Source organism: Brachyistius frenatus, unplaced genomic scaffold (assembly GCF_029030835.1).
Source record: "Brachyistius frenatus isolate BFR_SWC_R1_liver_20210118 unplaced genomic scaffold, ASM2903083v1 Contig_337, whole genome shotgun sequence".
Classification (NCBI taxonomy): Eukaryota; Metazoa; Chordata; class Actinopteri; family Embiotocidae; genus Brachyistius; species Brachyistius frenatus.
The window spans coordinates 287,968-304,843 of NW_027210936.1; the positions used below are offsets into that span (position 1 = coordinate 287,968).

The 16,876-nt window shown below is 41.3% G+C and overlaps 1 protein-coding gene across 1 annotated transcript in view; it reads left to right on the forward strand.

Moving 5' to 3' along the window:
• Positions 1-10,094, forward strand: part of LOC138635896 (ephrin type-B receptor 1-like) — a gene marked incomplete at its 3' end in the record, with an annotated part of 97,942 nt that extends 87,848 nt beyond the window's left edge. The window contains exons 4-5 of the mRNA XM_069723604.1: positions 2,570-2,725; positions 9,759-10,094. Coding sequence (XP_069579705.1) covers positions 2,570-2,725; positions 9,759-10,094 — 492 coding nt within the window. The remainder of the gene's footprint in view (positions 1-2,569; positions 2,726-9,758) is intronic.
• Positions 10,095-16,876: the final 6,782 nt, after the last annotated feature.

Here is a 16,876-nt window from a genome sequence, read left to right on the forward strand (position 1 = left end):
CACAGTTGCAGCACTGCTATCTCAGACAGCTGAATCAGCACAGCCTCCTTTGCTTCCCTCCTCATTTTTGCCCATTTATGAGCGTCCAGGCTTGTACTGTCTGACTGTAAACACACAACCCGAGGACATAACCCAATGCACATATTCAGCTCACACCCCATTAAACGCACACAAAACAACCTATTGTGATCCCTTTTCATGAGAGCCAGGCAGTATATTTGAAGCTTCCCCTCTTCTTGGAGAGATGGCCATCTGCATGCATGTGGTTGTCCGCTCCCGCTGATGTTTGAATTTTATACAGCAAAGATGATGACACATAACGTCTCTTCCCCTCTCCTGCTAAAAATGAATTTTTGATCCGTGTTTTATCATCTTGTAATCTCTGATATCTTTGGAAGTTATTGCTTTATAAAGTGGCTCTGCAGCTGGTTTGTGCCTCCCCATATGGCCAGGGGGAAGCTTTTAAGAGCCTCAATGTTCTTGTATTAAAAGGAGCTTGGTCTTGTTACAGATGAAATCCATGTATTTCAAGTTCTCTTACAACCTTGCATCTGTGGTTTGAAGACGGCTCTGGAGCCTCCATAGCATAACAGCATGCACTCTTATAAGTAATTTGTGGTTATTGTGGTCTGGTCATGTATGTATGTTTGTATGTGGTGGTCTGGCCGTGTGTGGACAGTGTTGTGTGACTAGACATGAGGTCAGTCAGTTAGCCTCTGATGTGTCTGTCAGCCACACCAGAGGAGATGGAAGACCAGCCGCTGGCTGGGCGACTAGCTTGAATCGTGTGTGTGTGTGTGTGTGTGTGTGTGTGTGTGTGTGTGTGTGTGTGTGTGTGTGTGTGTGTGTGTGTGTGTGTGTGTGTGTGTGTGTGTGTGTGTGTGTGTGTGTGTGTGTACAGCTCCTCACTATCCTCCACCTGATTTCTTTCTCATTCTTTCTTTATCTCTATCTATCAGTAACAGCCCATCAGAGAGGCTGACTGAACGGTATGAATGAAGAGTCATAAAAACAGGTAGCTGCCTTTGTAACAGCGCAGTAAACTAGACTCTAGCGTCCAAACTCAACCTCAGTGCATTTTTTAATGAAGCATAACTGTTTTAATTAAACCTTTAAAACCTGATGATACAAAGGTCTAAAGGTTTTTCTCACATGGAGTGTTACATGATCACTGTTTGACCGGGCAGTGAGAGGGAATGGGACCAACTCCTTGTCATTGTTACTTCAAATAACTCTCCATTTACTGAGCACTTCATGCTGGAATAAAAGGCTCTTAGTCAGATAGGGCCTTTTTGTGCTAATTCAGTAACAATTCCAACAGTTTCCATTGCTTTTAATATCTGAAAACTTAACCAATGGCTCCTCATTTTGATAAACTGCCCTTCCCTGCAGATGACTGAAACATTTTTAAATGATATACTTTCTATCATATAATAATTTCGTCAGCATTTTTTTATTTATACATACCGCTCGATTGTTATTGAAAAGGAATAAAACTTTTATTTTTACACAAGTACAAGTGAACAGTCTAGCCTGTGGAATCTTTTCCCTATAAATGTATAACCCCTCCCCCCTTTGGAGTGCAGCCACAACACATCTTCCTCCTCCATCAGTAAGCCTGCTAAAATATTATACATTTATCATAGTTATTATAGTCAATAAATCCTTCCACACGGTGCAGAAACTCTTCAGCTTTGTATTCTTTTGGGATATGAGGGTAAATGGATCCGGTTATTGCCTGCACTTAGGTGCAGTGATATCAGCCACAATAATCTTTGTCCTCCACCATGGCCTTTAGAATTTAGGACTTTGAAACATCATGACAACCTCCACAAACTATGAATACTAATACACTAAAAGTATTGATGCTGTTGCTGCTTAAGCAAAAAGAAAATAACTTACATTAGTGTCGACTCAGTATTAAAGCAAGAGACTGACATTTTGGAAAACATTGTCTTTCTCTTTCTTGCCAAGATTTAGATGAGAAGGTTACTTAGGCATGTAACGTATGAAACGCTGGTGGTCTAAGTCTGTGTTTTTGAGAACGTCAGTGATACACTGTAGTTCCAGTAAAAAAAAAAGTAAAAATGCCAAACCGTGGCATTGACTGCTGATTTCACTCGTAATATGTCTTACGTGTAATACAACACCACATTGACATGTCAACAAGATTAAAAACTTGACTTTCATTGGAGCATGTCCTCCCGCTCTCAAATATGCACGTCCAGGACCTGTTTAGTCTATCTCAACATAAAGAATGGAAACAGAGGTAAACAGCCTGGCTATGTCCAAAACTTATAAAAGTAGCTCCTAACTTCTAAAACTCACTCATTAACATACAATGTCTCATTTGTTTGATCCATATGAGAACAATGTGCAAAAATTACAATGTTTGTTGTTAGGTTGGTTATGTGTTTGACATAAAACTACCCAAAACTAGTTTGTTTCAGGTTGGATTCTTTCCTCTCCATTCTAGCAGATACACCCAGATGCTCAGCTCATGTCTGTTGCTTGGCTCGTGTATTTTTCTTTTCATTCCTGTTCTGACTGCGTTTTTCTCTTGTTACAGCATGCCCACCGGGTACCTTCAAGTCAACCCAAGGTCCAGGTCTTTGTCTACAGTGCCCTCCTAACAGCCGCTCCACAGCTGAGGCTGCCACCATCTGTGTTTGCCGCAATGGCTACTACCGTGGGGATGCCGATCAGCCAGATGAACCCTGCACCAGTAAGTCTACTGTAAATGACATTGCAAACACCCTGTCACATAATACCATTTTTGGAGGACATGGACCTGTAATAGGCATATCCATGTATGCATTACCCATTATAGTGTAAATGTATACGTGACATTAATATTGAATATACTCCTCATGCACGTACACCATTATATTTCCTCACTCCTCTTTCTTTTTCTCATTGTCATCAAAGCAGCACATGTAGCGGAATTTAAATAAGCATGTATCCAAAGCCCTAGTTGTCTTCACAGTCTGCTCATAATAATCACATAGCAGGGTTTCAACACTGACGTCTCCATCACTGTGCCAATGAGCTTTTTCTCTGTTTCCCCTCAGTTATCTTGTTCTCTGCCTATCTTCCTCTATCTATTTTCTGCTGTTGTTCTTTCTTTCTGTCTGGAATCATCCCCTGAAGTCCTAATTACTCAGGCAGATGCTGTGAAGCTTCGACACTGTCCTGCCGTTATCCGCTGGAGATCCAATAAGGCCTCTCACAGCATCATAGTTATCTTAATATGATGTAAAAGCAATATGCTAAGCCTTCCTGTCGTCCCTGCTGATGCACAGTTACAGAGAAGGAGAGCGCCGTTAGACCCCAAAAAGTTTGTTTACCTCTTTTCCTTCACTGCCACTGGGGAGGGTCTTAATGGTTTGTTCTCCTCAAACAGCTGGCCTGGAGGCCTTATTGGTGGGGTTATATATTAATTTAGTCCTGATGTATTCACATGGACCTGGTTAATTGGCCACAGGAAGGGGCTCAGGACCACTTTCCTTATCTGTTAGTTAGCCTTCACAGCTAAATCAAGTATATATTGCACCTCTTTTTAGAACTTTGAATGAGTGCCTTAAAGCTGCAGAGGAACCCCAGTGCACCGTGGCTGTCTGTCTTTGAATGCTTCCCAAGTGTAGCCATCCACACCTTTAGGCTTTCCTTGTTCTCAGTGGATGACACCCCTCTTTCACCTTGCGTTTTCTCTGCCCTCCCATGGCACGCTGCTTAGCTCTCTGGTGAATTAGGGAATGTTCCATCAGCTATAGAATCTGCCTCTATCTAGAGGCCTTGCATTTTCCCCAAGCAATCTCCACAACAGCTCCCCACTGATTATTTTGAACAGATCCCTCTAGTCTATGTTCCATTTCCAAATGCAGCCTGCTGCTTTTTTCCATTTTCAATCTTTCTAGTCTTATCTTCTCTGTCAATTCACTTATTCTTTGGTCCGTTCCACACCCTTCCTTCGTTTTATGCTCAACTAAAATCCTCTCTGTACCTGAATGCTTGGGCTAGACTATTTTATGTTTTTTTTTGATAGCACATCCTTGTATCCAGTTATAAACGTATTCAAGAGTTAGAAAATGAACAATTTCCTACCATTAAATCACAATTACACAGTCCAATCTGAGGTATAACATTCACCACAACAGACTGTAACTCAAGTCTGTGAGACTTGATTTTATTTCCCATGCATGCATTTTAAATGCCTTACTGATAATTTTGTTTTTAACTGTCTCTTTTAGCATCATCATCATCTTAAACCAACTTCAGTTGCTCTTTAATTTGTGTTAACAGACTTCTTTAGCAACAGCACATTCAAAGCTTTCTCTGAAGGCTGAAATATACAGTAGCAGTCTAGCTTGCTGCTCCGGGTGCCCTAGATCTCAGCAAGGGGGGGGGCAGTGAGATCATCCTCGTAAGAATCTCTATAATACTGGGGGTCCTGATAAGAGCACTGCTAGAGTAGCTTAAATCAGGCCAGTCTGTATCGTAGACGCAGTAGCTTAAGCGCGTCTTGCCATCGTCAGAGGCCCAGGTCATTGTATGCTCCAGATCAGTCTGATTAGCTTGCTGATGGATTGTCCAGTGCCTGGCTCTGTCAGCAGGGGGGCTCACGCTTTACTCATCCACCCTTTTCCTTCAGGGATATGAATATGCCAAGCCTGGCATGCACTTCAGACTACCCCACCACCTCCCGCCCCTTCTTTATCCCAATATTCTGTCTTATGCTGACTCCTTTCTATGCCTGAGGGCAGGAACACCACAAGTCTTCCGTCTTGCAGTGTCAAGCCCACTCCTCCCAGCTGCTGTCTAAGCAGCCTAGTGGGGACTTTTGGGACAGTGGTTTGCATTTCACTCCATCCGCCTGCTGGTCCCTCCTGACGTACATCCACTTCCTCATGGGTGTGCATGTGTAAAAAAAAAATGTATGTGTACCTATGAGAATGGTTTAGCAGGGGGAGGTCAGCCAGCTCCAACATGCTGGGCCGGTGGGTTTCTCTCAAGGTGTGACGGAGAGGAGGAGAATGACAAGCTGAGTGGTAACTGAGGGGAGTCAAGCGGTGAAACCAGTGCTTATTGGTCCATAGGGGAGAAAAGGGAAGCAATGATAGAGCATCCTGGTGTGAGGAATAGTGGATAAGGGAAGGGGCTGATGGGGAAAAAAAGGACTAATGGAAAAGATTTAAAAAAAAAAAAAAAAAAATCCCACGATTTGAACATGTACATTTGAACGTGTAGTCTGAACTGAAAATATAAAAGCTGTCCAGGGAGGTTCGACACATAGCCCACGGTAACACATGATATGAAAGTCTCAGCGAGGCATAGTACAACTTTATGTAAATAAATGAATTAATAAATATAATGGTGTGTATGCATTTTTCTATCTTGGAAACTCCCATTGCCAGCTGCAAACCAGTTCATGAGGAAAATGTTTGAAATGTTATCGAATCAACATAAATACAGGGAATGAGAGGAAAAATAGCATGGTTCTGATGAATGTCTACATTCCTGATCTGCACCACATTGGCTCTGAATCATGTGGCTCTCACTCACTACTCATATCTGTGGCCTGTCCCCTGAAAGCCTCCTTGTACCCTGTCAAACTATGTCTATGCCTTGTAACACAAACACAACTCATCAAAATTCCTGACCAAAGGGGATGAGATTATCTGTTTTTCCATTCCCCTCATCATCCCATTTAGTTTTTTTTTTTCTTTGCTCTTCTATTCACTGCCTCTCGTCTCTCCATTTACTTTTTCAAAGAGAAAAGAGAGTGCGCCATCAAAGTGCATCAATATTCAGCTCCTTTCTCCTACATTTTTTTTCTTACTTCGCCTATAGAGTCAGTTGAGGGTGTTTCCCACAGCTCTGCCATCAGCAGGCCAATTTCCTCTCTCAGTAATGCAATATTAAATTTAGCTAAATCAAGGTAATTGTCTGGTCTTCTCTAATCCATCTACTTGTTTAGGAGACATAATACTCCACACTATCCTGCACATGAATGGACACATGTTCAAAAATTATACCACATCTAAAGCTTAATACACGCAGAGTCATGGCCATGAAACATTCAGAGTTATTGTAAAAAGTAAAATGGTAGTCTAGATTATCCTTTACTCAGCTAAAGAAAAGCTGCAGGGTATTGCAATTTTGTCTCCTCAAATGAGTTGTTGTGAACGCACCCACATCTCCCGGGCTGCACTGCGCGCACACATACACACTAAAACACAAACCCGCACAGTCTATCTATGAGTCCTTCAGTCTCTCAAAAAGACAGCATTAGTCCTTATAACATGTTTTATTTCATGTCTCACCAACCCACACAACCCGTCTTTCTCTCTCCCAGCTCCTCTGGCTGTGATCCGTATCTCCACACAGGGACCTTCTGTTGGTCCCTCAAGGCCCGTTTCACATCATACAAACAAACAGTGTGAAAGAAGAGAAGCACTGGCCCCAGACCATTCGAGGGTGGGATGAGTAAACAATATGTAGACATTTTTATTTCGGCCAATGGGACACTCTTTATATTAGCAGCCAAGGGAGAAAATTGGGCTGTGATCTTTTACAGCCCAGGTGGCACCTTAAAGCGATCTCTCAGTACCAGGACAGCTATGTGTATCAGTCTGTGATTGTGTAGACGACATGAGATGGGTGGCAGGGTAGAATACTAATAACTCTGGAGATAATGCACATCTGTTGCCAAAGTTTTCTGTCTATTTTGAAATACAACATGTCCCCAGACCTATACAACCACAGCAGTCGTTTGTTACTACCCTCCAATACACCCCACAGGAGTTTTTCCAAAATGTGCACTCCTGGTAAGAATCAGGCACAAAAAACACTTGGTTAGGGAAATATAGTGGTTTGGGTAAAAACAATTATTTGAATCACAATGTGCATTAAAGTTACTTCTTACATAAAGTAATGCAATCTCCATTGTCATGACAGCAGTAAACATCCCGAGTCACGGTTGATAACTGGAAACTGTTGTATCGTACTATCCACACAACCCACCTCCTCATAATAAGAAAAAGCTCACATTATATAAATGTCATCTGAACTTTGTTACCGCTCTGATTGTTATTATTTATATGATCTCTTTCCTTTAAAACATAGATGCAATGAGCTGCTGGCACAAAATACCTAGAGAGACAATTTTTAAAAGAGGACAGTCTCTTGATATGACCTTTGTCCACAAAGTAGCAGATATAGTATACAAGATAACAAGAAAGGCATCGCATGCAACCAAAGAGAAGTCCAGATGTTGATATTTTTGTAAAACTTCAGCTGTTTCGTACTTAACTTAGTTTTCTCTAATCAGCCCGCTGGCAGTTAATAATCAAATGTATGCTTGAGATAATCAGACTTAAATTTGTATAATGCATTTTTAATTATGAAATAATGTGAGCAAAATTATATGTTGGGGGGGATTCAGGAAACACGACATGTTAGAATACAATTACAAACACAATTGTTATGGGCAATTGTCAGTTTATGCAGCCATGTAAACAGCTTACAAAGGCAATTCCTTGACTCAGTTTTTGGCAACAATGACCATTTTCAGTTTGCCCTCGTATGGATTTAGTTAGACAGTATCATATTACACGCCAGATGGTTTGTAATATCGCGAGATGTCGTGATCTCACCAATACAAGGTCAATCACAATGTGCCACTGTGATTGCCAGATCTGTCTAAATAATATAAAACAATTTAAGTGACAGGCTGCACCTGTCCTATTCACATTCCTCTCCTCTTTTGTGTGTAATGCAGTTGCCCATATTGTAGAAAAGTACATGTACATTGATACCTCCTCCCTGTTCTCGTGCAAACGACCTGGCACTCATTGTTGGGATTAAAACAGAGCTTTTAGTGTGGTGGGATTCAGCACGTGTCAGGGGATGCTTTGGAGAAATGATTTATTGCGCCTGTAAGCACAAGCAAATTTGACTGGCATAGCTAAATGAATGCAAGCTTAAACACCTGTAAGTAAAGTTCTCAACAAATTAAACACCAACGCAAATTAAAATAGCCGAAGGCTGCAATAATCGTGTGCAAATCACTGGCTAAGTGGCAGTCACATCTGATTTCTTGTGCCGCCCCTGCATATGTGGAGTGTGGTTGTAATCGGGATGAAGGAGTGAGACATCTTCTTCACACCTCAGCCTGCCAGTAATTTCTTCTCGAAGAGTCATATTGATACATTGATAGAGACGGTGCTGACATGAATACGATGAAACAGATAGTTCAGGTATGTGTGTGCATTTTCCACATGAGCAGATGTGCATTTTTTTTTTTTTTTTCCAGCAATGCAAGTTTTGGGGCAACTGCATGCATGTGATGGATGATACAGAGGATACATGCTGCGTGAGTAACATATGAAGTGCTTATTGTGCAGTTCCCAGGGGATACAGCTAAAGTGCTTCCAACTCCCTCACTCCCCTTTTTCGCCATATTTTCCGTCCACACATACGCTGCATCTAGTACCATCCAAAGACCAAATTATGTGCCTTTTGACCCTATATCTGGAGCACTAGCTGTCCTCTCAACCAGACCATAATAACCAAACTCTGAAGGTCACGCCCTTCCTGTCACTGACCTTTTTGTTTTGAAGGCACAGAGACGAGGTTGCAGCAGTAACAGTGCCGTTCCATCACCCTTGTGTGTTCTATCGCTTTGTCCCAACTCATCAGGTCTATCCCACTAGGGTTTGCAGCAGCAGTGATTAATTGTGTCTGTGTTGACTGAGGTAACTATCTGTCCTACTCCCACAGAAATGTAAAACTGCAGCACTCCATTGCAATATGCTTAAAAATCTATATGTAATCCTTTTTTTTGTCATATATTGGCATGGGTTAAAATAAACAACAAGAGGATGAGAAGTACAGTATGTTAGAGAGCTGAGTAATTCCTCAAAGTGTCTCTTGAATTGAGTGGATTTTGAGTTTCACAGTATTCATGGATCAGGAAATGGGTCAGTTTAACTTCTCTTTTAATGATAAAGGTGGAGGATAAATTGGTACCAGATTAACTCGGCAGGGCTGCCTCACTCAACCTAAGCAGCGCCGACCGAGGGCTTTGGCAAGCTTCTTCTTTGTCTGGTATCTGAGAAGAAAGAGCTGCCTCTGAGCAGCCGGAGGGACAGAATTCTACGCTGTCATTTTAACAGATTTGAACTCTTAAGGAATTGTGCTTCAATTGTAGGGGGCTGAACACGCCACTTTTCTGTACCCTAATATTAATCCACCACTCAAGCAAAACAAGAGTTGTATTATTTCTTGATTTCTTTCTGAATATCATTGTTTTTTAGGTTTTGCTCCAGCTGCGGGCTATGAGTGGAATGAATGGGAGCGTGAATCTCCAGAGCCACTTGGATAAGAATACTCCATGCAACACTGCATTTTGCTAAATAACCAATGTTTGATAGACACAAACGTTTCGCTGCATGATCTCTCTGGGTGTGAATGGAATAAACTAGCATTCCAATTGTGCTGAAGATGGAGAAAAATAAGAGAAAGACAAGTTGCTGTTAGACAACAGCACTTATTTATTACAGTGCTGTAAGCCGACTAAATTAAGAGAGGCCAAATGTATGAAACTGTTTTATTTTATCTTGACAAGAACTACATTATTTTTTCTCTAAGGATGATGACAGTTTTACTTATGATAAAAACAATTCTGATATAAAATGAATGCAGCTTGAAAGACCCTAGACGCATTTGCCTTACAGCATTGCCCTGTACGCCCACAGGTGTTCCATCCAGTCCAAGAAATGTGATCTCCATAGTGAATGAAACCTCAGTAATCCTGGAATGGCACTCTCCCAGGGAGACGGGCGGCCGCGACGATGTTGTCTACAACATAGTGTGCAAGAAGTGCCGGGCTGACCGGCGCTCCTGCTCCCACTGCGACGACAACGTGGATTTTGTTCCTCGACAGCTGGGACTGACGGACACCAGGGTGTTCATCAGCAACCTCTGGGCACACACCCTCTACACCTTCGAGATCCAGGCGGTCAATGGCGTCAGCAATAAGAGCCCATACCCAGCGCAGCATGTCTCCATAGACATCACCACCAACCAGGCTGGTAAGTGCCTGCTATTTCTAGCTGTGAATCATAATGACGGTGTGGCGATTTGATGATGATGATGACGACGTCTATACTTATCTATCTGCAATGTCATCATGTAACTTTCTAGACTCGTATTGTTGATTTCTCTCCATCCTCTCGGTAAGCAATCCGGTTTCTCTCTTGCCTAAGTAGTTCTACTCCATTTATCTTTCAGATAGCAAATTCTCTATTATTGTAAAAAAAAATATTCATCATTTCTTTTCAAAAAAGAGCATCCTCTTGCAAAATGTGCATTTGAGAGTCATGCTTCATGGCTTAGCAGACTTCAGGGCTACTTCGATTTCACATTGCTCCACCGTGAATAATGATGCCAAGAAGAGTGAAGGAGGAAGGTTAGGTGTGGTATGCATGCATGCCCCCTTTCTAGCTCTTACTTCCCTGAATCAAAGTAATTGCTTTCCTTCTTTGTAAACACAGAGAAGGAGTTCACATCCACACCCAATACACAGTGTGTTACATTTTGGGGCAGAACGAGCACAATTCAATGCACCATCCCGCTTTCCTTTGTAGTTTATTTACACTTCAAATCCAATGATAGAAAAAGCTCCAGTTTGCATTCCAGAATTCTCGCTTTTTAACATCGGTTAAGGTAATCATCCCTTTACAAACAACACAAGTAATTTATGAAATTCTTGATGGGTCACATCTGGAGCTTTAAGGATGATTGATTCGTAGACATTTCTTTGTTGTGACTGTTTTGTTGTTTTTGTCTTTGTTTAAGAAGACTTCACAGAAGGCTACACTCCAGTTGAAACCTGTGTGTAAAGTCTCAGATTTATACACTAACAGATACCTATTATTATATTTTTTTAAAATATATTAATCTTGCTGTAGTCCACAGTTTTTAAATATCTGACTTCCATTGAACTCTTGATATTTATTGTGAGTCACAAAGCCTCTATTTCTTGGTCACACTGTTCTTGGCTTGATTGAAAACAGACAGAGAAATGCTCAGCTACCTCTACAGTTATGTAACAGCCATCAAGGTAGAGCTGTGTCCACTATTCAATACTTCAATGCCAGACTGGAGGAGACCAATCTAAATGAGATACATGGACAACTGCTGTCTAAGCCACGTTTCAGGTTGCTCTCTTTCTCTGTATGTTTGTGTGAGTGTGAATGTATTCTCTGACTTGCCTGTGATGGAGCAGCCAATGAAAATCCCCTTCATACTGTTATTGTTCCCCCCTCTCTCTCCTTGTCTGACTCTCTATATGTTTGCACTTGCGTGTGTGAGCTCATCCTCTAACTGTGCCTGTGATGGGATGTGAACCCAGCCAATGGAAATGACAGGTCGAGGATATTGTCTTTAATGGTCCTTTCTGCTGCAGCGTTTTTCATGCTTTTGTAGATCTCTGACTTGTACACAGAAGCACCTATCATGGGACAAGTATTGACCAAGTGAAAAATTTAAATGAGGCTTTCTTCATTTTTCTGTTTCTGTGGTTGGGATGAACCGTGAAAATAACAGCTTGTGGGACCTAATAACAGACATAAAGTGGAGTTGCTGTGCGGTGGGAGACAAGAGATTGTCAGCTGAATTCATGAAGGCGATGTTAGAGTAGAGAGGATAGAGTAGCGAGTCCTAGGAGGCTTTGGATGGTCACGTCCCCTTTGCTGTTCAGATGAGCTCTTGCATCTGCAAATACATAGTCTGGTCCAATGATGAAATACCTAATGTCAAATGAATTTCAATTTAGTCCTTTTTCATTTTAATTGTAGAATGAACTTACTTTGCATTTATCTCAAAGACCAGTGAAATAGTAATTGCTTTATCCAGATCTCCTTTGAATAAAAGTACATTTTAAAATTAAATTTGGCCTGGTTGGTGGAGGGAATATCGTATTTGATGACTCTCAAAGGAATATAATGACCAACTGAACTTGTCTTTGTCTGAGAATACGTCAGGGGAGGAGTGGGAGGGACGACAAGGCAGAATGGAGAAATGGAGTGGTTTTTTTTTTCCTACCAGAATGAAAGACTGTGACAGTGAAGGAGGGGGAAAAGTAAATAGGTCTGATTATCAAGGTTGGCCTAATGGTGCTGACTGTCCCCATTTGACAGGCTAATCGTACACTTGACAGATAGATGTAGAAGAAGCAATGCCCAGGCCTATTGTTGAAGTCTGCTGAAGTAATGAGGTGTCTGCCAGTAATCTGCCAAGCCTATGTCCAGCCCTATGTGGCCCTTTTGTAGCCAGGTAATTGTACTGTTTCTAGCTTGGACAGGAGGTTTCAATAGTAGGCCACTGATGATGCAGAAGTATCGAGAAGGGATTCATGTAAATAATGCCATTCAGAAACTATAAATTAAGACAGTCCTAAAATATGAAGCTCAATCACAAAGACTGTTACAAGCAGTAATAAAGCCTTTTTTCTTTAAAAATGCATGTAAACAAGTAATAGAAAGTAATAGAAGTAAAACTGAGCATGTTAAATCCCAATGCAATATCAGTCATCGTACATGCAACAGGGTCTTCCGCACAATCCGGTCCAATATAATATAATTATGTAATTATTGTAAATGGAAAGTAATGTGGATTTTAGCACTGAAAGGATAATTTCAGTTTATCAAACTAGGCATGGTTCCCATTATTGTGGCTATTGTAGTTCTATGGCCATTCTAACTGAGCACGCACCACATCAATTGTAGACATTTAGGGAAACAAGGAGTCAGACAAAACAGTATAATAACTGCGTACATATATCAGAGAAACCAGTGCAACCTTCCTGCAGCTTTCCAGAAACGTGATTTTTACATGACTGTAAGAAATTAGCTACCTGGAACAACCATTTTGCTGGGATCTCCAGTATGGGATGCTTATTGGCTGACCTTATCACAGACATGTTTATCCAGGCTCACCGTTTTGTTTACATGTTAGGGGCTGACTTTCTGGAAACTCAACAGCTAAAAGCAGTACCAAATTACCACACGGATCGTTACGAAAATGGCTGCAAATCATTACTGCTTAATGGTTTATTTAAACTAGAGTACACAGACGAAGAACTAAATCAAATGCAAGATGAAACATGGAGGTTGAAGATAGAGGGAGAAATAGGAGAAAGATCAAGTCACAAAATGACTGAAAACCTGTAGGACTGTGTTGTATTAAAGACACTATGATACAAACACTGGTAACATTGAACATTGTTTATCATAAACATATAATTTATCATGTTTTTGTTTGTCTTTGTTTTAAAAGAGGACTACATTGTTGTCAGAAGAATTTGGAACATTTAGACAGGTGCAATGATCACAGTAAAGTAAAGCTCACAGTAAAGTTAATCAGCGTATAACTTCCTGTTTATTTTCCATTTCATCCATCCTTTTTTGCAAATAGCGTGTGTGGTTGTGCCTCTGCTTAATATCAAAGTAAATTGCAGGTGCATATATACAGGCGTTCAGTATCTGCACAACACGGAGCAGCATTTGCGGTTGTCACTGTGACCATGTCATAAAAAGAAGGGCCTCTAGCATCAATCACACAGTACACATCTGTTTAAAGGACCATGATCTTCATTATATCCCTTTGACTGACAGGTACACAGCATTACAGTTGTCAATAGAACTGCTAAACCAGCTGAAGATGTAGTTGCAGATCACACAAAAGCAGTTTTCCTGCGTTTCCTGTGTATCTTTAAGAAATTCAGGCAAGTCCAGTTACCTTTGGTTCACACTTTGATTCCAGTTTTCCATGTTTTTAAGCCTAACTTTAAGTTTTTGCTGTTTCAAAATACTCCATTCATACCTTAATAAGATAAGTACTTATTTCTGCTTCTACGCTCAAACCAACATCATCAAGAATGGGATTTAAAAGATAACTACAACCTTCCTATGAACTATAGACTGTGGACAAAGGTAATGGTATATTATTTCCCTTTTAGTCCAATAACAATGTCAATCTATGAGTACAAATCAGTGAAGTGATGGGAAAAAGGAAAAAAAAAAACAGTTTGTGCCTTTGTCAGTGGAGTTTTTGCCTTTTCTGCTGAACATGGCTTTAGTGTCGACTGTTGTAAGCTAAGTCCACTTAGAAAACAGTACGCGGCAGTCGTCAGAAGGGTTATGGTGTAAATTGGCCATGAGAAGACAAGGGTGAAAGGAGAAGGAAAAGCGAGAGTAATGGAGGTGAGCGGGGAGGCGTTGAATGGATTTAGTGTGAATCGCCAAAGAGGCCATTTAACTGCCCTTGATCCCAGCGTGTGTCTGGGAGGAAGGACTGATCAATAGTGTGATTTAGGAGTTCATTCGCGGCCTTTGCTCTCCAAGAGATACACACTCACGCACACACATAAAGATACAGATACACAAAGGTTATATACTGCCCCTTCTGAGGCTATCATTCACACCTGGCCTGAATTTAGTCACATGTATCTATCTATGTGAACCACTCTGAAATAGATATTTCTTGTCGTATGGTTTAATTTAAGAAGTAAGAAATGCTCTCTTCTTCGAGTGAATTTATTAAAATGGCAAATGGCCGCGACGATAAATTTATATGGGAGACACATGGTGGGAAATAAAAACACTTGTGGTGAAAACGACACCACGGCAGCCATGTTTCCTTATGTAATCCATCCTTGACCTGTATATACAGCGCTGCCTCAGATGAGGAGTGTATTTTTTATGCTTTCCACATGTCATATCTCCTTATACTCTGAGTTGTTACTTGAGGCTGGTTTGGTGAACAATGCATGAGAGAAAGAAAAAGTCTCATGACTTGATTCTATCTTATTCAGCTAAAACACAACACTTCTCTGATCTTACTGGCACAGCCTTCTTGACCTAGATTATGTGCCAACAATCCCTCAGACCACAGAATGCCAAGTATATCTACAAACAATCCTCATCCATTGAGCTGCTGTTTGGAGAGCTATTCCCACAGAAATGCAAACATCACTATCCTCAGCCTTCTATGGGCAAGTCCGGCCGGGTGGGTTATGTTCAAGATACTATGCAGTGCACTGGCCTGAAATCCAAATAAGCGGATGAATTAAAGAGATCTGTACTCTGCGGGGTTCTAAAATCAGATGAGATGTTAGGCAAACATGTCCGCGGAGGGTATTCAAGGCACTACTCATTATGTCTTTTCAGTTTACAGAGCCTTTCCATTTGTTTTGGGGGTGTTGCCTCTTTTCCTTGTTTCTTCCCTCTCATTTTTTGAGAGCCCGATTGTCCGACAGTTAGATGGTTCTTTGGGCTCTCTCTGGTGTGCCATTTTCATTGCATTCGATGCCTGTTCTCATAAATGTTGGATCCTGTCCCCCAATCCAGAAAGTGAAGTATTTGCTGCAGGCAGAAATGAAAGTGTGGGCTTGAATGCTACCGTGCCCCTGTGTCAATTCTGACATCTTCATGTGGTGTATTAAGTGACAGTAAGCATAAGCATCTGTTTCGGTGTATATACTTGTGCCTACGTGAAAGTATGGGCGTGTAGAGTATGGGTTTAAAAAAAAAAAAATAGAGCTACATAGAGCCATTTTCAGAATCCTCCATGTATAATGTGATTTTGAAAATAATGCAAACCGTGGTTCCTTGACAGAAATCCATGGTGCTGAACTGATCCCTCTTAAAGATGTTTGAGAGAGGCCCATTACTATGTAGTCATGGCTGGCTTGGCCCTCTGAGCCCCTGCTAATAAGGTGGCTAGCAAAAGAACCTATGCCTTTGACAGAGGCGCAGCACATGACTATAGGCTGCTCCCCTCATCTCAGACACTGAGTCTCTATTAAAAGCCTGCATGGTTCAGTAGTGTGGCAGCATCTTAAAGCACAAACCACAAATGCACTGAAGAGAAGGAGCAACTTGAATTGTGCATGTGGCTGCAAAATGTGCCCATATGTATTTGTGGACTTGTGTATTATTTTTGTAGTCTAATAGGTTTTGGTGCAAGATCAGCTGACCAGTTATGGTGCAACTTTCTGTCGAATGATCTCACTGGGAGTAACTGACACAGGAACTTCCAGATATGAGAGCTTTGCTGCAGGAGGAACATACAGCCACTTTAGTTTGTTACAGGAACCTCTTTATGAGAAAGAGGCCACAGAGAGTAAAAGGGGGTTGAAGTAAAACTTGCTCTCATTTCAGGTGAAACAAATATAACTAAATCTGGCCATAGTATGGGGTACAGAAGATAGAATTAAAAGGGAACTTTTACACTTCAGTTTCAGTTTGTTAGGAAGTATTTATCAGCTGGTGAAAATGCAGTGGCTCTGGAGGAAGCTCTCTGAAGTGCGAGAGAATAACCTTGGTGTTGCCTTCATGGTTAATTTGGTTTGGATACGACCAATATTTAATAGAAGACCTGCACCACAAACTTTGGCCATGAAGTGGGAAATACATGGGCATTCAGGATTGTTCAACAAAGATGCATTCTTGAACTGGGAAAATGTAAAATCGTAGTTTCCGTAGCTTTACTTAGAAAAAACCTGAGAATTGTCGGGTTGCCAGAATCTATTGAAGGTCCCAGACCCACAACCTTCTTTTCTGAAGCTCTGGTGGAAATACTTTGCAACCAAGTGCTTCAGTCCCCCCCAGAATTGGACCGGGCTCACCGTACACTTGCAGCCAAACCATGGCCAGGAGACAGACCTAGACCCTTGATTCTGTGCTTTCATCGACATCAAGTCAAGGAACTGGTGGTCTGAGAAGCCCGAAAACGAAGGAACGAATTGAATTTATGAGGACTACTGCCCCAATGTTGTAGAACAGCATCCAGCCTACCACGACATCATGGC